This window comes from Schistocerca gregaria, chromosome 1 (assembly GCF_023897955.1).
Source record: "Schistocerca gregaria isolate iqSchGreg1 chromosome 1, iqSchGreg1.2, whole genome shotgun sequence".
NCBI lineage: Eukaryota > Metazoa > Arthropoda > Insecta > Orthoptera > Acrididae > Schistocerca > Schistocerca gregaria.
In genome coordinates this window covers 1,125,890,852-1,125,914,032 of record NC_064920.1, presented here as the reverse complement: position 1 = coordinate 1,125,914,032, position 23,181 = coordinate 1,125,890,852, and the positions used below count along the sequence as shown (strand labels likewise).

General features: G+C 40.1%; 1 protein-coding gene across 1 annotated transcript in view; it reads left to right on the top strand.

Annotated features, from left to right (window-relative positions):
• The window catches only part of LOC126283935 (double-stranded RNA-specific editase 1-like), a 33,443-nt gene that overhangs the window by 5,508 nt on the left and 4,754 nt on the right, over positions 1-23,181 (top strand). The window contains exons 5-6 of the mRNA XM_049982325.1: positions 14,573-14,921; positions 21,173-21,342. Of these exons, the coding sequence (XP_049838282.1) occupies positions 14,573-14,921; positions 21,173-21,342 (519 nt within the window). The remainder of the gene's footprint in view (positions 1-14,572; positions 14,922-21,172; positions 21,343-23,181) is intronic.

The following is a 23,181-nucleotide window of genomic DNA, read 5'->3' as shown; positions in this document are numbered from 1 at the left end:
AAGCAGATGTTAGGTTAAAAACTATTTATCTTCACCATCAGCACATTTCTGGACAAGTATGAATTTATGCAAGTGTTTGTTGTCTCTCTTTCAAGAAACATAAATTGTCCATAAAAAAAACCCTTTGAATTTTAACAATAGAACAGAGTAGAAAAAATTTAATTTAAGAAGAAAAATAATGTAAATGCCAAAAGTGAGGGTAGTGGATTGTCAGATTATCATGTGATGAAGTACTATAATTGTAGAAAATACTGTCATTGATAAACTAAACACTGCATTCAGTAGAATTCAGTCCGCCTCTGGTAGCTGAGTGGTCAGTGCGGCAGAATGTCAATCCTAAGGACCCGGGTTAGATTCCTTGCTGGGTCGGAGATTTTCTCCAGGCAGGGACTTGGTGTTGTTGTCCTAATCATCATTTCATCGCCATTGATGCGTAAGTCACTGAAGTGGCGTTGGATCGAAAGACATGCACCCGGCGAATGGTCTTTCCAACGGGAGGCTCTAGTCACACGACATTTACATTTTAGTGGAATTAGAGGTCACTGTGAAACTGCATGTAAGTGGCGAACACAGCAGATTCTCCTGTGGCAAAGGAAAAAAGTGCATGATAATGGAAAATGAATCAAACAGTTCTCAAAGTTGATTTACTATCTAAGGAAAAATACTAGAAAATAAGTGCAGTAGGAATGGACAAGCTTGTTGAAATAATGAAAACTGAATTACTCGAGATATCAAGAAACATATTCAAATTTGACGATTACAGCTGTATTAAATTTGCCTGGGACATTCAGTGTAACTGATGTTTGTGAAGCTCAAAAACTATTCAAAGAGAAGTGTTTTTAACAGAACTTAACCTTAGCCGTGTGAAAAATTGAGCCTTGAAACCATTAATTGGTAAAAATGTTTCATCAAAATGATGAACGGTCCAGAATTTTGCGTGTTATGAAGATGATACTAGTACAGGAAGAAACTTATGTGAGACAGCAGTGGATTTTATGCCTTTGATAGCTGTACTCATTTTTTATGTTAGAATGTAGTGACTTAAAAATGTTTTTTCAAAATTTTGCTGTGAGACCTGATGTGTTTTGCGTGGTGCCAGTGGTACACACTTAGTGTGCATGTGCACTATACATAAAAATGTCATTTTAGTGATTCACAGGGTTTTAACTGGAGAAAATAAAAAGAACTTACGTTAACATTGTTGGAAAAGGTAGATTGCTATTTACCATAAAGATGACATTTTAAGCTGCAGGCAGTAACACTTGAGAAACTTGCACATAAGCTTTCGGCCAGAGCCTTGTCAGAAGAAGAGAAACATCACCATTCGTCCATACAAGCAAGCACAAGTCATACAGACATGACTGGCAGCTTGGGCCAGAATGCAACTATCATATGGGATGGAAGCAGCAATCTGCAACTATTATGTCGCATGGAAGAAGTAATCTGGAGGAGGTGAGGAAGGGAAGCGATAGCAGTGTACAGGGAGGGGGGAAATGACTGCTTTTTGGTGTAGGTTTAGGGACTAGAATACCAGCAGGTGCAGCATCAGTAGGTTGTTGAAGCAGGAGTGAAAAAAGAGGGGAACAGGGTGGTGGTGGTTAGTGTTTAACGTCCCGTCGACAACGAGGTCATTAGAGACGGAGCACAAGCTCGGGTTAGGGAAGGATTGGGAAGGAAATCGGTCGTGCCCTTTTAAAGGAACCATCCCGGCATTTGCCTGAAACGATTTAGGGAAATCACGGAAAACCTTAATCAGGATGGCCGGAGACGGGATTGAACCGTCGTCCTCCCGAATGCGAGTCCAGTGTGCTAACCACTGCGCCACCTCGCTCGGTGAGGGGAACAGGGAATGATGGTCAGGTAACTCCCATGTGTGCAGTTCAGGAATGCTTGTGGTGGATGGGTATATATGGGTGGCTTGGGAAATGAAGCAGCCATTGAAATCAAGAATTTTACATTCAACTGCATGTTGTGCTACTTGCTCTTGGCTGCAGTTTAGCAGTGGTTGTTCATTGTGATGGGTGGCTAGTCGGTGGTCATACCAGTATAAAAAGCTGTGCAGTGATTGCACCTATGCTGGGAAATGTTGTGGCTGCGTTCACAGATGGCTTTGTCCCTGTGACGAGACTGGAATAGGAAGTGTTGCGTTGATGGATTCGGCAGGTCTTCCCCTGGGTCTTCCACAGGGATATGATCTTTGTGGCAAGGGGCTGGGATTGGGAGTGGCATTGGGATGCACTAGGATATAGTGAAGTTGGATTGGTGACAGAACAATACTTCAGGTGGTGTGTATGAAGGAGCTTGGGTTCGATGTCCCTCTTTTCAGAGCATGATGATAGGTAGTCAAAGCCCTGGCGAAGCATGTGGTTAAATTGTTCCAGTCTGGCGTAGTACTGGGTGATGAAGGGGAACTCTCTTGTGGGTGGTTTTTCATGTCTGGTGCGGGTGTGAGCAGACATGTCATAAGAGATCTGTTCACAGAGAAGGCAAGGTGAGATCTTCAGTGTAATAGGCAAGGCAGCTCTTGTTGCAGTAGATATGCTGGCCCCAGGCAGCCAGGCTGGGTGGGAAGGCCTTTCTGGTGTGAAAGGAATGAAAGCTGTCAAAATGCAGGTTCTATTTATGGTTGGTGGGTTTAATGTGGACAGTTGCGGATGGAGCCATTAGAGAGATCAACGTATAGGAAGATGGATGCTGGGTTGAGGAGGGCCAGGTGAAGTGGATGGGAGAAAAGATGTTAAGGTTTTTGAAGGAATGAAGATAGGGTGTCCATATCATGAAGATATCAATGAACCTGAGCCAGACAAGGGGGCTTTGTTGGAGGCTAGGAAGGTCTCCTCTGTATGTCCCATAAACAGATTGGTATAGAAAGGTGGGCTGTGGGTGTCCATGGCTGTACAGGGAATTTGTTTGTATACCTTTTGTTCAAAGTAGTAGTTGCGGTTTAGGATTTAGTTATGTGATGAAAGAGGTAGTGGATTTGGAATCTGAAGGACAGTAGGAAAGATAGTATTCAGTAATGATATTATTATGTTACTTAAAAACCGTCTTGATTGCAAATCCAGCAGTTTTCACATGCTACGTCACGTAGCTACGTCACCGGTCATATGAATTTAAAAAAAAATTGCAATCAAGACGGTTTTTAAGTAACATCATAAAATCACTGATTGCTGTTGTCCCATAAGACATTATGTCTGTTTTTGCAAAGTAATGATATTGGTATATTTGGAAAATGGCATCAGCAGTGACGAGTAGGTATCCAGGAGGTAAAGGGGTAGGGATGGTGGAAAATTGGTGAAGAAAGTGGTTGATATCTTTAACTTGGGAAGTTAGTTCATGGGCAGTTAATTGGAGGTGGTCAGTGAGGGATGAAATTCTTTCACCTGAGGGTGTGCAGGATGTTTGGTGTTGTGGATTTGGGGAGCACGTAGAAAGCATGTGTGTGGGGTGTCGGAGGTGAGCAGGGATATGTATTCAGGGGAGTGGTTCTAGGAAGGGCTCAAGGCTTTAAGTAGGGATTGGAGATTGTGTTGCACTTCTGGGATTGGATCAATCTGGCAGAATTTGTGTAGAGGAGTGAGATAATTGGCAGAGACCTTCTGCCAGGTAGTCACTGTGATTCATGGTGGAACCTTTGTCTGCAGGTAGGGTGATTAGGTCAGGTTTTGTTTTCAGTTAATGTATGGCTGTATAGCCCGTGTCACCTTGGACAGCACTTTCCTACGCATAGAGGCGGAGCGGAAAGGAAGTGGGGGGGGGGAGAGGGGATGAGAACTGTGCACGTGTGGCACCAGAGAGCAGGCAAACAACTCCCTGTTGCCGAACTGCGTTGCTGCAGGCAACAGCTAGGCTCATTTGTGTCCGGTACACAGATTCACTCTGCATGACATCAGGAGGCAAGAACAGTTGATGCAGCTTTGTAAGGTTGTGGAGTACAATTTCTCTCAAAATGAGGTCATTGCAACTGCTTGCAATAATTATTGTTTATTGCGATTTGAACTGTATTATAAGTTAAAATTTAATACACGACAAAATTAACTTCAAGCACAAACCTAAATTATTAAGTTTGCTCTTGGCAACTGCTTCTACTTAATAGAATTTTTTTTAAAATGTGTGAGGTGTTTGTTGTCTTTGGCTATAGATAAGTGTAATCGCTGCGTGTAAAAGATAGATAGTGCTAGAAAATACTGATGTAAAAGACTATTGTAAAAGTGGTCAGTAAGTTGTCATCTTTTTTTGCTGTAAACAGGCATTTTGAGTGTAAGCTAATGCATTCGACATTACAGTGACAGACCGCATTAGTAATCCATCGAGCAAGCAACAATTACTGATCATCTGGTAATAACTCCAGGGAATGCTGACCAATCACCGATATCTCGACAAGTAACAGTTGCTATCTTTTTAGGGCCTTATCCAGTTCGTGCCTTGAAAATGACAGAGTTTTACATGTGGAAATCACACTTCTGATGAATTTTTCCAGCTGCATTCTCATATGTTATTAGAGCATACAACAAGGTGGCACAAGTATAACTTCTATTTGGGCAATATGTTGATCACTATAGTCTGCATTATAAAAAAAGGTACCAAGTGCTAATCAAAAAGGCTATGAAGTTCTCATTATTGTGTATGCAACTTACATGTTGACAAACATGTTATATAAACCACAAGTCTTTAAAACTAAGAAATTTTATTGCTTTTTTCCAAAGGCTACATCGTAATACCACTGACATTTGTATTTGAGTCTGTTTCTGAACAATCGGATTGTAAATTTACGATGATAGATTCAAGGCTTATATCCATGTCAAGTTCTTCTTTCTGAAGCTTCTTAGCATGACACACAGACTGCCCACACTGCAGGTGGGACGTTGTCTATTGCCTGATGCGCAAGTGATTCAATGTATATTATCTTGATTTTTTTTTCCTCCCATTTTTTCTCCCACATAGCCTTAAAACCCTTTGCCCAAATTAATTCCATGTGACCACACTGACTGTGACTCATGCGTAAACTCAGAACTCTGCAACCCCATGCATGTGTAAGGAAATCAAATTTATATGTTCTACCATGTGACTTGTATAAATTAACGAGCTGCAGGAGATCGGCTTGAGTCTGGAGTGTACTGTGCTTACTATTTTTATTTTTAAGTTGGGGGTAAAATATCCACTTTTCTGGTGTTTGTACTTGGTGTTTTCTCTGTAACAGTTGAATTATAACTGGCAATGACAGACTACGGAGCAAGGTGAGTCACGTCATTAAACTGACAGCTTCATTTCCGAATGGGAGTCACTGCTGTTATTCTTCCGCGTAACTAGAAGTTTCTCAGAAACAAAACAAGAAGAATAGTCAGCATGCAGAATAATTACTTGAGAACCTATTCTTACGAGAACTTTTAAACCATCAATACCGTCACTCGTTTTCCAGCAGATCTCCCTCGAATGGTTCTAACTGTCCCATGTTGCATCAAGGTAATACACTGTTGAACTACCTCCTTCTCTTGTATTGTGAATCTTTATATGGGATATAGTTAGTGCTGCACCTATGTCACTTCTTTGAACTAGAAACTCTCTTAACATATCTGGAACCAACATCTTTTAAAAGTCTTTACATTGACAAAGCAATTACCTTTGAACTGAATTTTCTCATGCGTAACTGTAACCCTTTTTTGTGAAGTTGGGCATTCATTGTTCACATGGAGCACTTAAAATCATCGTTGTTAAATCAATTTATGTTTACAAGTTCCTTGTGATTTCAATGCTTTCCGTGCTACATGAAACCAGCTTCTTCTGTGGTTGCTGCAGCTATGACACTTTTGTTTACAGCTCTCTTGCCGACACCACACGGTTCTAGAGTCCGTTCTTGTCTTCAGATGTCAACAGTTGGAGACCTGCTTACAAATTCACATTTGAAAAAGTTAAAAATGCGGTAAATAATCCCCCTCGCTTGCTTGTGAAGCACTTCAAATTTATTGCTGTCACCTGGCTTTTTTCTTATTGAACTTGAACATTTACAGATACACATTCACAGCTATACTGCTGCAAGGAAAAAGGAAACAAAATATGACAGTTATAAGAATAATTAGGATGTCACGAAGTACAGTAATGGTGCAACATGTAGGAGTGAGGTTCTTGCTTTCTAGCTGTAAATATCTCATAGCTACTTGGAAAGAAAATGAATATTTAATTGTTGCTAGTGGAGGAGGATGCACAGAACGGATGCAAATTGGGTCGCCTTCTTGTGTGAACTTTAACATTGAGTTTCCTTTGTTTAAAAGAACTTACGTCATATATTGTTTGTAAAAGAGCAGGCAGGGGATGTGTGCTGAGCCATTGTGACGAGTGTCTGTCAAAAGTAGAGCAGTGAGTTTTGATTGAACAAACAGAAATAGTCCGTTGCTAGAGCTCAGCTTGGGAGTTCATTGATAAGGTAGTGGGCCAGCTGAAAAAGTTAACCTCATTCATACTCCTGCATTTCAGTACAATTTTCCATTGTTACAACCTCTCAATATACCGCAGCATCATCCCCAAAAAGCCTCAGTGAACTTCCGATGTCATCCACAAGGTCATTTATGTATACTGTGAATAGCAATGGTCCTACGACACTCCCCTGCGGCACACCTGAAATACTCTTACTTAGGAAGACTCCTCTCCATTGAGAATGACATGCTGCGTTCTGTTATCTAGGAACTCTTCAATCCAATCACACAATTGGTCTGATAGTCCATATGCTCTTACTTTGTTCATTAAACGACTGTGGGAACTTATCTAACGCCTTGCGGAAGTCAAGAAACGCGGTATCTATCTGGGAACCTGTGTCTATGGTCCTCAGTCTCGTGGACGAATAGCGTGAGCTGGGTTTCACACAATTGTATTTTTTGAAACGTACGCTGATTCCTACCGAGTAGATTTCTAGTCTCCAGAAAAGTCATTATACTCTAACATAATACGTGTTCCAAAATTCTGCAACTGATAGACGTTAGAGATATGGGTCTATAGTTCTGCACATCGGTTCGACATCCCTTGTTGAAAATGGGGATGACTTGTGCCCTTTTCCAATCCTTCTAGAGACCTACGGTACACCGCTGCAAGAAGGGGGGCAAGTTCCTTCGCGTACTCTGTAAAATCGAACTGGTATCCCATCAGGTCCAGCGACCTTTCCTCTTTTGAGCGATTTTAATTGTTTCTCTATCCCCCTGTCGTGTATTTCGATATCTACCATTTTGTCATGTGTTTGACAATCTAGAGAAGGAACTACAGTGCAGTCTTCCTCTGTGAAACAGCTTTGGAAAAAGACATTTAGTATTTCGGCCTTTAGTCTGTCATCTTCTGTTTCAGTACCATTTTGGTCACAAAGTGCCTGGACATTTTCTTTAATTCACCTACCGCTTTGACATAAGACCAAAATTTCTGAGGATTTTCTGCCAAGTCACTACATAGAACTTTACTTTCGAATTTATTGAACACCTCTCGCATAGCCCTCCTCACACAATGTTTTGCTTCGTGTAATTTTTTGTTTGTCTGCAAGGCTTTGGCTATGTTTATGTTTATGTTTGCTGTGAAGTTCCCTTTGCTTCCGCATCAGTTTTCTAACTCAGTTGTTGTACCTGCTAACTCAGTTGTTGTACCTGCACTGTCAGCTTTTCTGAACTGTGCGGGTGGGAATTATCATTACAACACATTCTCTGCTCCAGTATTTATCATCAAATTAGGGTAATATACTGCCCAGACCCCTCCACCCAACAATTTCCACCCTGGCTGTCCTAACAGTTTCCACCTCGTTTGTCCTATCATCTCCTCATTCGTGTCTCCCACCCTGTTTATTTGCAGCCCTGTGTCAATGCATCGGCTCATCTTTCCCCACTACTCTCCCTTTTTCACCACCTCTCTGCCCCACAACCTTCTGACTCTGCACCTGTTGGCAGCCTAGTCCCTGCACACTCAACTGGACAGTGTTCTCTCCCCCCACCCATACACTACTATCCCTTCCCCACCCCCCTTCTTGTTGGTGCTTGCATCCCACATGATGATGCATTCCAGCCTGAGATGCTGTAGTAGTAGTAGTTGTTGTTTTGTGTGTGTGTGTGGGGGGGGGGAGGGGGGGTGTCTGTCTCTTTACTGACGAAGGCTGTTTCTGAAAGCTGTACATGTTTTTCAGTTGTGCCTGTCTCAACTTCATGTGTCTTCTTTATGTAACTAGCAGAAATCTTTTCCTATATTGTTGAAAAATTACTACTGCTATTAACATTTTGCAAAGCCAATGTTACCGATATTCACTTTAAACTTATCTCTAAGGGAATGGTTGTGTCAACTCGTCAGACTTTGCAGAATCACATGAAACACCAACTCTTCCAGGAACAAGAACTTTCTCTAACTTCCAACCAATATGAGACTTGAGTATAATTGAGGCTAGAAGAATGTAGTAGTGATGCAAAACCAGCTGTCACATTCAACCTAATGTAACAATAAGCAAACTCTTATTTGTGAAACTATGATTTATATTCTGGGTGTTTTATAGCTTTAATTTGAATTATTTTCATCTATGAAGTAATAAACAGAGTATTGAAAAACCCATTACTTTTTCTCATTTGGTAGAGTTGGTAGAGTACATCTTTGAAAAGAAGAGTAAAAGGGGTAAATCACCCCTTTCAATGATATTGCTCTTGGTGCTGTTCGTTCTCTCTCTCTCTCTCTCTCTCTCTCTCTCTCTCTCTCTCTCTCTCTCTCTATATATATATATATATATATATATATTAAATTGAAAACTGTGACTAAAGATTTTGCCTGGCTGTGTGAAGTTTAATGATGTATTTGTTCACATTTCTTTGAACTCTTTGGATATTGACAAATACACAAATTCCATATTTGTTGCTATATAAGGAAGATATGAACTATTTCGTACTTATGAATGCATTGTATCTTCAGCTTAAGAAAAGGCTGTGAAATTCCAAAAACTTTGGCTAGTTTTAAAACCCAAATCATATGGGATAGTGCAAAAATATTTTGAATTCTTATTTAAATCTATTAATGGAACAAATATAAGTTATACCAAAATCTGAGACCATGACTGTTATGGGGTCGGTAAACTTTACATGGAATGATTCTTCAGTCAACATAGTGTGTGTTTTGGGAAGCCCATACTTATTGAGGTGATATTAAGTCACCATCTATGCCTACATAGTAACTGTATTCATCCTGTGTACCAGTACTACAGGTAATCCATAAATACTGTTGCAATCCGTGTTGTCAAACCTGTCACACCCCTCTCCAATATATTGACAGATTGGTGAGCTCTGGTATTTTACACAAAGCTCAGTGTTATCAGATTTCTATGTCTCCTTCTGGTGATCGGTTAATCATTTCCAATGCTAACAAGAAATGATTTTACATTGGTTGATATCGGATAATTTTGAATAACACTCACAATTTATTTCATATTAGTGGTGAAAGGTAGTTTAGTTTTCCATAATCTGAGATAGAATGTATATTTCTGGTAAGTGCTCTTTTCCATTCTAAGTAGATGGTTATGCAGGTATGATACTTAATGTTTCTTGCACATATTTTTAAATGAATATTTTAGGCAAAAACTAATCCACAATTATTTCATTTAGTGTATAGTGATGGGTTTCTGCAGTATCGTGTGATTTAGAAGCTTTGTAATACACTTGTCTTGATGTGATGTGAGGAACATAAAAGCTGCTGAGTGTCACAAGTAAAAGCATAACATATTGTAGAGAGTGATTTCCGATTATTATCCATATTGTGTGTGCTGCGTGTATTAAGTCATCCTGTCACTCGTGATAGGAGAATTACGTTTCCACATCATGTTTCTTGTGCTATGATTGGATGATAGAAGCAAACTGAATTATGTCTTAGTGAAGCTGAAATGCTGAATGTAATGATACGTTCACCTTGTCAAGACAGGCAACATCATCCAACGTGTGGAACGAAAGATGACCTATGCAAGTCATTAAAACTGTAAGCATTATATGCTTCTTGATAACAAACCCAGTATGGTATATACATGGGTTTTTCAAATTTGTATAGTATTGCGAAAAGAATAAAACATGTTTCTGTCCAGTGTATTTGAATTACACTACAGGTCCAGCAGCCATCTATTGAAGAGAGCCCACATTTTACAGATTAGGATGTCCAATGCTACTGTTCTATTTTTTGATGAGCCCAGTATTAGATACATAGTCTGTGTATATTACGAAGACTTGACATGCTGTTAGATGGGGAAATAAGCCAGCTGAATTAATGAAATATCTTATTACAGTCTAATGTACTCACACCATTTCGATTTGTTCAGTTACAAAACATGGTAGTTGATGGAAGGAAAGTAGCCGACTCCACCTTTGGGCATTATTAGCTTTTTCATCTATAAAGTGCACTTCATGTTGTGTATTGAGAACAATGGTTGCGATGACACACTCAAGCATCTAAATATTGGGACCCCCCCCCCCCCCCCCCCCCATAGCCATATGTAGTTTTTTGGTGGCTACATTCTATGTGTGTGGACCAACACTTTCCTGTAATTCCATCTCACTTAATTTCTTCATTAAGTGAAGAATGAAATAAACAAGTACGAACTTGTAAAATGTTATGTATCCCTTTCAGATTTCTGGTAGTAGACAAAAGTGTTGTAAGCAGTGTTGTCAGCATTTGGTATGAAATGTGATGGCTGGAAATGAAAAGTATGTCACTAGCGTTGGCAGTAGCCAACCAGGTAACAGTAGGTAGAAAGGAATTGTAGCAGTTAGTGAAAATACTTTCTTGACTCTGTGTAAGTGCAACTGTACCACACACAGTATATTTTAAAGTTTATGGTTGTCATGAAATGCTGTTGTCAATAACTATACCTTGGGCTATTCCACAGTGTTTGTGCCCTTGTAAAGGTTTAAAGTGGAGAAAGGCTTTTTTGCTGCCTTTGCTAAATTAGGCAGCCCAAAGCCATTGTTCTTCCAACCATACATAATAGGCCTCTGAAAACACATCCTGTAAGTTGGCACTACTAGATTAATCTGTGGGCTCCATTTATTCAGGAAAAAACATTTGGTGTGAAATATAAATTCTGTTCTAAATGCTGGCCCCATAGTGCCAGAGAAGAAATCACATCTATTTAGTTAAGTTTCTGGTCAAAGCAGATTGGTGATACTACAGAATCCATTACACCCCTTGTTTTGAGGCAGGAGGAGCAGATTGGCTACAGTTACTGAAATGTGATTCATGTGTAAGGACGGCGATTGTTCTTTGGAATTGTTTCATCGTATTAGTCGCCATGTGTACAGGGCACATTTGTCATCTGTTCTGCTACTTTAAAGTAAGGCTGCTGAACCCACCTCATATTTTTTGTTGAAGCTGTTCTTTGTGTAAATATGGTAAATAAGTGTCTAGACATGTTTCTTATATGTTGACGACACCTCTTTGTTGGTGCTTTTTTTTCTCTCCTGGTAATTTTATATAATTCCACCAGAAATATTGCATGTGCTGCCATTTGAAGACTCGTTGAAGCACATTCTTCGGCCATCCTACTATATTAATGATGTTGAAGGCTACAAAGAGCAATCTTACAATGTTAGGATACAGGTATTTTTGGTAGAATGGCATTACAAACTTTTGCTCATCCACTGAGCAAGATAATGCAATGATAAGACTGGACTCCCATCTGAAAGGATTTTAAGTTCAACTCCCGATCCAAATTTAAGTTTTCTGTTTGCCAAAAGTGCCAGTATTCAGAGAAGTAAAAGCACAATTACTTTTTCTGTTCTTATTCAATCTGGGCCTTTTCTCAGTGTCTAATGACCTTTCAGTTCCTTTCTTATTGCTTGCCAAGATATGGAATATATTTATATAAGTTACTTGTAACCCAGTTTGTTTGGGAGATCCATGTGATTCAGCTAAAGTGATTCTTCCTGTGTGTCAGATCTAAATGCTAATTCAGCATTAGAGTAGATATATACCCTGATTATTGAAGAGGGCCAGATTTGATATGTAAAGCAATGGATACTCTAGGTTGCAATATCAACAATATAAGGAGATGACACATCGAGTTACAGACAGGCACTACGGAGAGACTATATATTTAGCTTTTGGCCAAAACCTTCTTCATAAACACACACACCACACACACGACAGCCATTTCTGGCAGCTTGGACCAGATTGCAGCTGTTACATGGAATGAAAGCAGCAATCTGGCAGGGATGGGTAAAGTGAAGGGATAGCAGAATATAGGTGGGGTGGAGCATTCAGGAACTATTCGGAGGCATAAGACTGCCTTCAGATTCAGCATTGGAAGGCTGGGGTCAGGAGGGGGTTTAAGAATGGGTGAATGGCTAATTGGCTGCCGTTATTGGGCTTAAGAGTGTAAAAACTGATATAATAAGTGTGTAAACAGGTGGATGTATCAGTAGCTATGAGTGCTGCTCGAGAGTGCTGTGTGTGTTTGCAGTAGAGGCTTACTACAAAGAATTAATAATTTTGTTGGACCTCAGTGCACTTTTGAGTTTCTTCCCCAGATTCCTCTGCAGTCTTTTAACCCAGTCATCCTTTGGGTGACACCTCCAAGCCACCTACAATACAACAAGGAAACAAAGTTATAGTGAAAAACAAACCAGATCCTAGAGAATATGGATTATTGATGTTTTCTTTGCCTGAACTGAGTGCCTTAATACATCTGAAAGAACACAGTTCCACCAGGATGATACAAGAAGATGTACTACTGCAATGTCAACAGATTTGCTTAGACATATGGACTGTACTTTTGGATGTGTCTTTAATTCTATTCTATGAATTTTTGAAATGAATACTGTAATTGTGCAGCAGTATTGCAGATGTCTACACAGCCAAATCACCTGACTCTTATAGTCCACCCTGAACATTCACTGCAAATAAATTTACTTTGGGGAGCACACATGGCTTCTCATAAGGACTAGATGGATAGCAACAGATGGTCACCTTGTTGCCTACTCTTAAGAATGCTGTGTTTGTACAACACACAACAAAATACAGGCTTTCGGCAGCTTGAGCATTAAAACATGAGATAATGAGAATTCATCGCTGATTGAAATTCTGCATCTAGTGTATCACAAAAGAGTAACTTTATTGCATGACTCATCTTTACAGGTGCTGTGTGCATGTCCCTTATAGAGGACACACATGATTACTTTCACAGTATGTGCACTGATAAATAAGAGGAAGAATGTTGTTTATGCATGGTTGGGCTCCAGCACAAATTAGATACACCTTTAGACACAGATTGTCATCTCGAATGGCAGATGTCTAGATAGGGGAGACCAGTTACATGGCCTACATGTTACCTCTACATCAATCCTTTGGATTGCTGCATGTTAGCTTACTCAAAAGATGTGGAAGTGCCCAGTGTTATTGGAAGAGTCTAAAATCCTTTGACAATATCTGTGGTTATGCCACCCATACCTGACAGGTACATGTCTAATGTGGAAATGGAAGTCGAGATCAACTTTAAACATATTACTTGTCACACATGATTAAATAAACTTTTTACTGTTTTTGTGTGAAGAGTTTATAGTCAGATTCATGAATGATGGCGGTTTGTGCATGTTGAGGCACAGACAGGGATTGCATTGTTGACAATTCCAGGTGACAGTTGTGGTACATTCACATGCTTTCTGCTCAGAATTCTCTCTCTTGCTTACGTACGCAGAATTTATCACTTACCAGCACAGTCTACTTGGAATCGAAATTCACTAAACAACTCAGTACGATCACATTTAATGGTCGCATTAGCTACAGCATTCATGCAGAGTGCTCAGAAATGCTGAACATTCATTGGCTGTCAGAGTACACATGATGTAGGTGTACAGAACAAGTCTAATAATGACCGCCATCGTTCGTGACTCCAACTATGGAAAGCAGAGAGAGAGTGTGTGTGTGTGTGTGTGTGTGTGTGTGTGTGTGTGTGTGTGTGTGTGTGTGTGTGTGTGTGTTTTTGGGAGGGGCCCAGTAGCAGGGTCATGGTGTTTTTGTGAGTAGTTCATGTGTATGATGTGCAGTGATGGTTGCAAAGACTTAGTGGAGCTGAAAACAGATTGTAAACTTTTTTTGTTTTTCTTCCCCCCCATTCCTACCCCAGGGTTGAAATAACTGCATTTGTGCCGAGGATATGCGCTCTGGTGATGGTCCAGTGCTGCCAGTACCTGCCTTTAATGCACAGCAGAAGAGTGCAGCTTCTTCAGGTACCATTTCAGATATGCTGAGAGTCATAACCAGAAGAGAAGAAATAATGCTCAGCTGCACTGGTCTTGGAATACCATACTACTTATAGTTGTGGAACATCACACTGCATAGTTAAGATTGCAGCATTATGTTCCACATATATGATAAAATTTATCCTTGAGCCAGTAGTAATCCTGAGTTTTATATCATTTCTCGGTGTGTATGGTTCTGACTTCAGTTGTGATGGACTGGTATCTAAGCCAACAGTGTTTGCATACACCCAGTTGGTGTCTGCAATTACCTGTATGGCTTTCTGGTCTATGCCAGAGTGCAGTATCCGGTGACGTGTTTTTGTGGGTATATCCCCTGATGGCTGTCATTGCAGCACCCATCATCACAGCAACAGCAGCCGCCGCCACCACCATCTCAGCAGTCGCAGCAGCAGTCACAGCCACAGGTTCTGCCACAGCCACCACCTCCACCACAGCTGCCACAGCAACAACCACCACCACCGCAACCACCTAAGCAACAGGCAGCACAGCAGCAACCGCTACAGGTACCACCACCTCCACCACCACCACAGGAACAGTCACAAATGTCACCTGCGGCACCGGTTAAAAATGAACCTCCAGGTACACCAGCTGCTGGTCCTCAGATGGAAGTTGATCCTGATAAACCAAATGATGGAAGTGAAGTTAAACCAAAACCCTGGCAGAAGAAAAGATTTCCTGCTTGTGAGTAAATGATTTTTATGATACTCTTCTTAGAATCCTCAGTAGTTGAGTAATCAGATTACATGAACTGTTTGTGAAACCTTTTTGAGCCCTTTTAAAGTAGCACTTCTGGTTGGTTTATTCTATTGGTGAGAGTTGCAGTTGAAGGCATGTGCAAGTTAACGTGTACTTCAGTTCCACAACTTCTTTGATTTGTGTAGGTTGAGTGGTAGGGAAATACTAAAAAGTTCATGGAAAAATTTTTATGGCATGGGAGAACTCCCAGCTGATTGAAACATTATTCCAATCTTATCCCTTGTTTCAGTTTAATACTTTGATACATGGTTTTAAAAAGTCTCCAAATTCACTCTCTAGAACACTTTATTTCAGTATAACTGTTTTTGGACCAGCTGTCCATCTTCAGGTGTATTACAAAAAATATATAACTCCATGAAGACGAATACGTTTAGTTTTGATGAAGATAGTTCGAATTTGGTGGACATTGTCACCTTACATGCAATTAATTGCACTTTTAAGTGTGTGCTATGCTTTATACTGAGCATCAATATGAAAAGTGTGACATATAAGAGTAATGATTAGGTAAATGTTTCATTAAAAGTGACATATTGTTTTTGATAATAGTACTTACTGCCACAAATTCAGACAGTACACAACTTTATTTACTACGCTGTAGTAATGGCTGAAAGTTCTTGTAGATTGGTGGGGCAGCTGGAGATATTCAGTTAGACTGGCTGTAATATTTGAAGTTTGATGTCACATTTCAATATTTTAATGAATAGTTAGTGAGGAATATTGCAGCATCATAATAAATTCAATTACTGTCCTACCTAGAATTAAGATTTAGGCGTGTGTCCACTTGCACCTTTACTTTGACTGATAGTCACCTCGAGTCACCTGTTCCACAGTTGAAAATAATTTTTGTATAGCTGCAATTAAAGCCATTCAGCATTTGTTGACAGAATAAAAATGCTGGGTTGTCTGTGTGAAGTTACCCTATGTGGGAGGGATGAACTGCTGACAGTGATTTTTTTATTTTTTTTAAAGTGGTTAGTCCTATCCTGATAGTACTCTTCAGACTCCGAATGTAATCATGCTGTCTGAAGAGCAAACACTAAAGACATTGTCTTCAGTAAGGGTCGTCACCATATACTAGAGATCAGAAACATAACGAGTACGAGTCTAATGTTGCAGGTTTTGTACGTCACAAATGAAGGTGCCCCTGTTACATCAGTGCTAACAGGCCTCCTTTGTTCCTGCTGTAGTTTGGCAAGCATGATGAGTAATAATTGTGGCACTGCAGTTGCTTCATACTCATTGATACAGTATCTTATTGAAGCATGCAGGATTGTAAGGCTAGTCATGATGTGTTCTTACCATGGAAGGTGAGTGCACCAGTATCTTCCTGCTGTAAAGTAGCTCTGACAAGGCGAAATGGCCGATTGTCATTAACCGGAAGGCTTTTAACGAAGTTTATATTTGTTAGAGACTGGAAGGTGCCAGATGAAAATTAATTTATGCAAAGTTCTATTGGAGGAGGAATGACATTCGGAACAAGTTTCATGCTGTAGCCCACAATTCAGATGAAAAACAAATTTTGTCCAGTGCAATCACAATGGTTGTATACTTATTTATTCCACCTCTACAGTGAGAAAACACAAGCCGAGTCTAATGGAAACTGGCCACTTAGCAATGTCACTTTTATAACCCTCTGACAGAAAGTACACTATTTTTGTATTAATTTGGTCATGGTAATTTCCTTTTACAGGCTGTGAGTGAGCTGTGTAGCATATCACTCATTTCTGTAATTTATTTTTTATTTCAATAATTAATTACTATTTAGAGATTTCACTTCATCCTCTTGTCACGTTTTCTGGTACTGTCATTACAGGCTGTGTAACGGATCGAAAGTGGTTATATGTCATGGTAATTTTTAGACTTCTCTAATATTCAAATAAAGTTAACAGCAGTCATCAAAGTTTCATCTACATAAATGCATGTATAAACTAAACAATATTCACTGCTAACTGATCAGTCATTATATTGGTTTATAATAATCGTCAAGCCTAATGGTTGCTTCTGTCATTTAGACATGTCACACATTTTGTGGCATTTAACTTGAATTTGATAATGGCTATAAAGTGCAAATCATGATTCTGCGAAATAAATGAACTGCATGACACTTCCTGGCAGATTAAAACTGTGTGCTGGACCGAGACTTGGGCAAATGCCCCCAGTTCGATTCTTGGTCCAGCACACAGTTTTAATCTGCCAGGAAGTTTCATATCAGTGCACGCTCTGCTGAAGAGTGAAGAATCTCATTCTGGAAATGAACAGTAGTTTACATTTAGTGGCAAGAATTTCTTTCAAAATGGTTGCAGGAATGTGGTGAGTCTGATCATACTTTGGAACGGATGTACTCGCTCTCATTTCTGAGCAAGCCTAATTCACTCAAACCTGACAAGACTCTGCTGATGAGTGGGCTGTGGTGGGGCCAAATGAAGTGTCTGCGGGTACATGGACGGTGATCGTCGAGGTGCTAGCGAATCGTACCCTGACACTGCACAATCCAATCACATTCCATGTCAGAGTAGTAGACGCTAAACACAATAGCTTTCCCCTTAAAAAGAATTTTAAGACTGAATTTGCTCCCTAGCCAATTATGAAACATGGTCTTTTCAATAGTTTCAAACATTGCATCAGGATGGAATTTGCTCGTGTCTGCATTTAGAATTTTGTAACTCCTTTTGTAATAATATCACGTTATATGCAGAAATGCTTGTGTAATTCTATTTGGCTGTTCTACCAGTGGACTTGGTCAGTCTCCAGATTGTCATTTTGTCCTTCCACAGGTGACATCACCGCTTTATGTATATTTCATGGCACCAAGAGTAATAGTAATTTTTTCCATCAGTAACAACTTTACCATTTTACTTAAAGTTTTAGAAGTAATGTTCATTGGCAATGTTGTTTTAATTGCTTGATTTTTCAAAAGAAACCTGGAAATATTTGAAATAGATAGTGTTTGCAATGATGACATAAATCAGGGAACTGTGGTTAAACAAAGTGGTGGAAAGCCCAGGCTAGAATATCGGCAATATTAATAAAGATAGATTGCTGCACACCGTAAAGATGACTTGTTGAGTTACAGACAGGCACACCAAAAAGACTGTCACACATGGAACTTTCAGCTAAAGCCTTGTTCAAAAAGCGACACACACACACACACACACACACACACACACACACACACACACAGTCAGTCTGGAACCTCAGGGGGCAGAGTAGGGGAAAAATGTGGGTGGTTGTGTTACAGACGGGGTCATCAACATGAAATCGGAGTTGGTGTAGGGTTGTGGTGGTGGGGGAGGGGGGGTGTTTGGAAACCATGAGGTTAAGATAGTGGGAACAGTATGTTACTGTAGGTTGAGAGCGGAGATATGGTTGTGTGCATTAGGTGTGCTTTTTCTTTTCTGATGAAGGCTTTGACCAAAAGCTATCTTTGTGCAGAATGGTTGTATGACCTCAACAGTTCAATATAAAATGTCAAACAAAACACATTCAGCCGTCTAAATTTCCAGTTTTATTTTATTTTTCCTGCCTGTTTTAGCATTTCACTATGCCATTTTCAGGGCCCCTGATTGATGTGTAGGAAGAATCCCACCTTTTATACAATTGAAATAGGGGCCAGCATATAGTATCTCTGGACTTCAGTTTAACAAAACGATCCTTTAGATCAACACTTGCAGAGTCAAGCGTTGATCGAAGGGATCATTTTGTTAAAAATAAGTCTACGGATACTAGTGACTGCTGGCCCACATTACCAGTGGACCAGAAGATAGCATAGCGTAATGCCAAAACAGGTAGCAAAAATGAAATAAAACTGGAAATTAGGCAGCTGAAGGTGCGTTGATTTGATATCTCATCTTTCCCTTTCGTAGAACTGTGCTTGAGACAGTAGTTTCAGTATTTGAATAGTTTCAGAAATTTGCAAGATCTCGGGAAATTACTTCAGGTGTAAATTTTTGCTGCGGGATTTTGTTCGGTTGGTTTTATTACAGATAAGAGTTTCCTTGTAAAATGTGTTGTTAGGGGATGCAAACTAAAAGCCTGGTTGGGATTGAAGCACAGTTGTTTAGTCAAAGAAACAGGGAGTGAAGGTAGTAAGAGCGTACGCTTCAGTATTTCTAAAACTATCAAGACTGTCAAATGCTTTGGGTTTATACTCCAATTCCCTCCATAGCACAATTTTTGATAGATCCTTTTGCTATCAGTACTTCGACACATTATCACATTGAAAATATTTACATTGTAACCTGTGTTGTTTCATGTGGATAAACAAAGGGCCACTCGAATTCTGAGGCATAATTTTAGTGGAAATTTAATATGCAATGTGCTTTCTGTCTTGTTTACATGTGATTAATTTGTTTCCTTTTTAAACCAAACTGTTGTTGTTTTCAGTTCAAAGACTGGTTTGATGCAGCTCTACATGCTATTCTATTCTGTACAAGTCTTTTCATCTCTGAACAACTACAACAGCCTACATCCTTCTGAACCTGCTTAGTGTATTGATGTCTTGGCCTCACTCTACAATTTTTATCCCCCACACTTCCCTCCAATACTAATTTGGTGATCCCTCCATGCCTCAGAACATGTCCTACCAACTGATCCCTTCTTTTAGTCAAGTTGTGCCGCAAATTCCTTTTTTCCCAGTTTGTTCAGTACCTCCTCATTAGTTCGATGATTTAACCATATAATCGTCAGCAGTCTTCTGTTGCACCACATTTTGGAAGCTTCTATTCTCTTCTTGTCTAATCTGTCTATTCTCCGTGTTTCAGATTCAAACATGGCTACACTCCATACAAATACTTCCAGAAATGACTTCCTGACACTTTGACCATCAGTTATTTTTCTCCCCAAATAGCAAAACTCATCTACTACTGTGTGTGTCTCACTTCCTAATCTAATTCCGTCAGCATCACCTGATTTAATTCGACTACTTTCCATTATCCTCATTTTGCTTTTGCTGAAATTCATCTTATATTGTCCTTGTAAGACGCCATCCATTCCGTTCAACTGCTCTTCCAGGTCCTTTGCTGTCTCTCACAGGGTTACAGCGTCGTCGACAAACCTCAAAGTTTTTATTTTTGTCTTTGGGTTACAAATTTTTCTTTTGTTTCCTTTACTGCTTGTTCAATAAACACATTGAATAACATCAGGGATAGGCTACAACCCTGTCTCACTCCCTCCCCAACCACTGCTTCCCTTTCATGCTCCTTGACTCTTATAATTGCCATCTGGTTTCTGTACACATTGCCTTTTGCTCCCTATATTTTACACCTGCCACCTTCAAAAGTTGAAAGAGAGTATTCCAGTCATCCTTGTCAAAAGCTTTCTCTAGGTCTACAATTGCTAGAAACGTAGGTTTACGTTTCCTTAACTTAAGTTGTAGGGTCATTGTTACCTGGCGTGTTCCAACATTTTTACGGAATTCAGACCGACCTTCCCCAAAGTCTGCTTCTACTGGTTTTTCCATTCATCTGTAAAGAATTCGTATTAGTATTTTGCAATTGTGACTTATTTCATAGTTTGGTCATTTTCATGCCTGTCAACACGTCCCATTTGGGATTGGAAACTTTGGGGTTCTGATTGGAAACTCCATAGACAGAACAGATTTTCCTGGTGTTAGCTTGTTAACTTTGCTGTACAGTTATTTGCAACAAATGCCATGGAGTGTTGATAAAGCTGTTACTTTTTAGTATTATATTGCAGAATTTTCTTCCTAATAACATACCTTTCAGTGTCATCAATGGGATATTTGTGTGCACTTTCCTTCTTCGTGGATTAGATATTTGAACACAACCTTTGTCATTGGCAGTAAATTTGATGTTAAGAGCAAGCTGTTGCAGCTGCTTGGAAAAGCATTAACAGGGAAAATTTCTGTGCTTCTATTTAGGGGTAACAGTGCAAGCTCAGTTGTACCTAGCTTTGTCGCCCAGGTCTAGGATTTACTTTAAGTAATCATAAACCTTCACCCACTCCCAAATGGCAGATATAGAACTTAGTGGTATGTATGTTAAATAAAAGTTTTAATGATGTTGAACATGTAATGTGGACAGTCGTCAAAATTCTTTCTAAAGTTCTTCACATTTGATTAAATTATGTTTTGTTTATAAAAATTACACAAGCTTGACAAAATTTGAGAAGTTTAGTGTGCAACTTTAAAAAATTAATTTAAAACCTTTTTTAATCAGTTAAGGTGAACAAGAAGCTAAGAAAAAGAAAACAAAATGCAAGACTGAGGAAGCTGTTGCAGCCAAAAAATGCTATGATGGTTCTTCACGAACTGAAAGCTGGAATAAAATTTACATTTCAGGAGCATACAAATGCTCTTACACAAACTATGTTTGTTGTCAATGCTGAGGTTAGTGTTTGCTTTTATATATTCAGTAACATATTTTCATATCAAATATAAGATTGTATTCATAATAACTATATATAATGATGTAAATAAAATAGAAAGAAACTTCCACATGGGAAAAATATATTAAAAACAAAGATTCCAAGACTTACCAAGCGGGAAAGCGCCGGCAGACAGGCACATGAACAAAACACACACACAGAATTACGAGCTTTCGCAACTGGCAGTTGCTTCGTCAGGAAAGAGGGAAGGAGAGGGAAAAATGAAAGGATGTGGGTTTTAAGGGAGAGGGTAAGGAGTCATTCCAATCCCGGGAGCGGAAAGACTTCCCTTAGGGGAAAAAAAGGACAGGTGTACAATCGCGCGCGCACACACATCCATCCGCACATACACAGACACAAGCAGACATATTTAAAGGCCAGTTGCGAAAGCTCGTAATTCTGTGTGTGTGTTTTGTTCATGTGCCTGTCTGCCGGCACTTTCCCGCTTGGTAAGTCTTAGAATCTTTGTTTTTAATATATACACAAAATTGATGTGACTTGCCAAACAAAAGTGCTGGCAGGTCGATAGATACACAAACATACACACAAAATTCAAGCTTTCGCAACCAACAGTTTCTTCTTCTGGAAAGAGGGAAGGAGAGGGAAAGACGAAAGGATGTGGGTTTTAAGGGAGAGGGTAAGGAGTCATTCCAATCCCGGGAGCGGAACGACTTACCTTAGGGGGAAAAAAGGATAGGTATATACTAGCGCACACACACACACATCCATCCGCACAGACACAAGCAGAGATGTCAGTCGAGGCAGAAGTACACAGGCAAAGATGTTGTTGAAAGACAGGTGAGGTATGAGTGGCAGCAACTTGAAATTAGCGGAGGTTGAGGCCTGGCGGATAACGAGAAGAGAGGATATACTGAAGGGCAAGTTCCCATCTCCGGAGTTCGGATAGGTTGGTGTTGGTAGGAAGTATCCAGATAACTCGGACGGTGTAACACTGTGCCAAGATGTGCTGACCGTGCACCAAGGCATGTTTAGCCACAGGGTGATCATCATTACCAACAAACACTGTCTGCCTGTGTCCATTCATGTGAATAGACAGTTTGTTACTCGTCATTCCCACATAGAAAGCTTCACAGTGTAGGCAGGTCAGTTGGTAAATCACGTGGGTGCTTTCCAATGAACACACCCGTCAACTCCTATCCTTAATAAAAGTCCTCAATCTTTCCTCTCCCACATTCACACAGTCTGTTCAGAGCATCCTCCTACAGGCCAACTGCAAATGAGAACAGCATGCCACCCTCCACCTCAAAAAAACTATCCAATCTCCTGGTTTCCCACCTCCAGAAAGGCAGCTCACTCACCCTTTACAACCTTTCCAGCAAACCTCAACCTCCTCTCATTGCACACAAACCCAGTCTCTCCCATCTACTCAATCTCCCAATTCCAGCTCCACTCCCTCCAAAACCTCAAAATTCCAATTAACACAATCTGGAACCACATCACCCTAATTCAGTAGTTAACCTTTCCTCCAAACCTCTCTCCCAATCCGAAACCTCCAAAGGCCTCACCTTCAGCCCCACTCCCAGGTTCAACCAGCCAGCCTTCGTCAAAGATTTACTGTCCTACACTCGTATTCTCTGCTGGACATATCACTTTGCCACGAAGAAAAATGATCCTAATCCTACTCCTAATGATCCAATTCCCCAAGACACTATCCAAATTGAACCCTGCCTGGAACAGTTCCGTTCTCTGTCACAGCGGGACCCACCTCCTCTTCCTCAAAATCACCCTCTCCAAACCTTCCAGGAATTTGTCTTCCAGCCTTGCCTCTCAATCCTTCTTA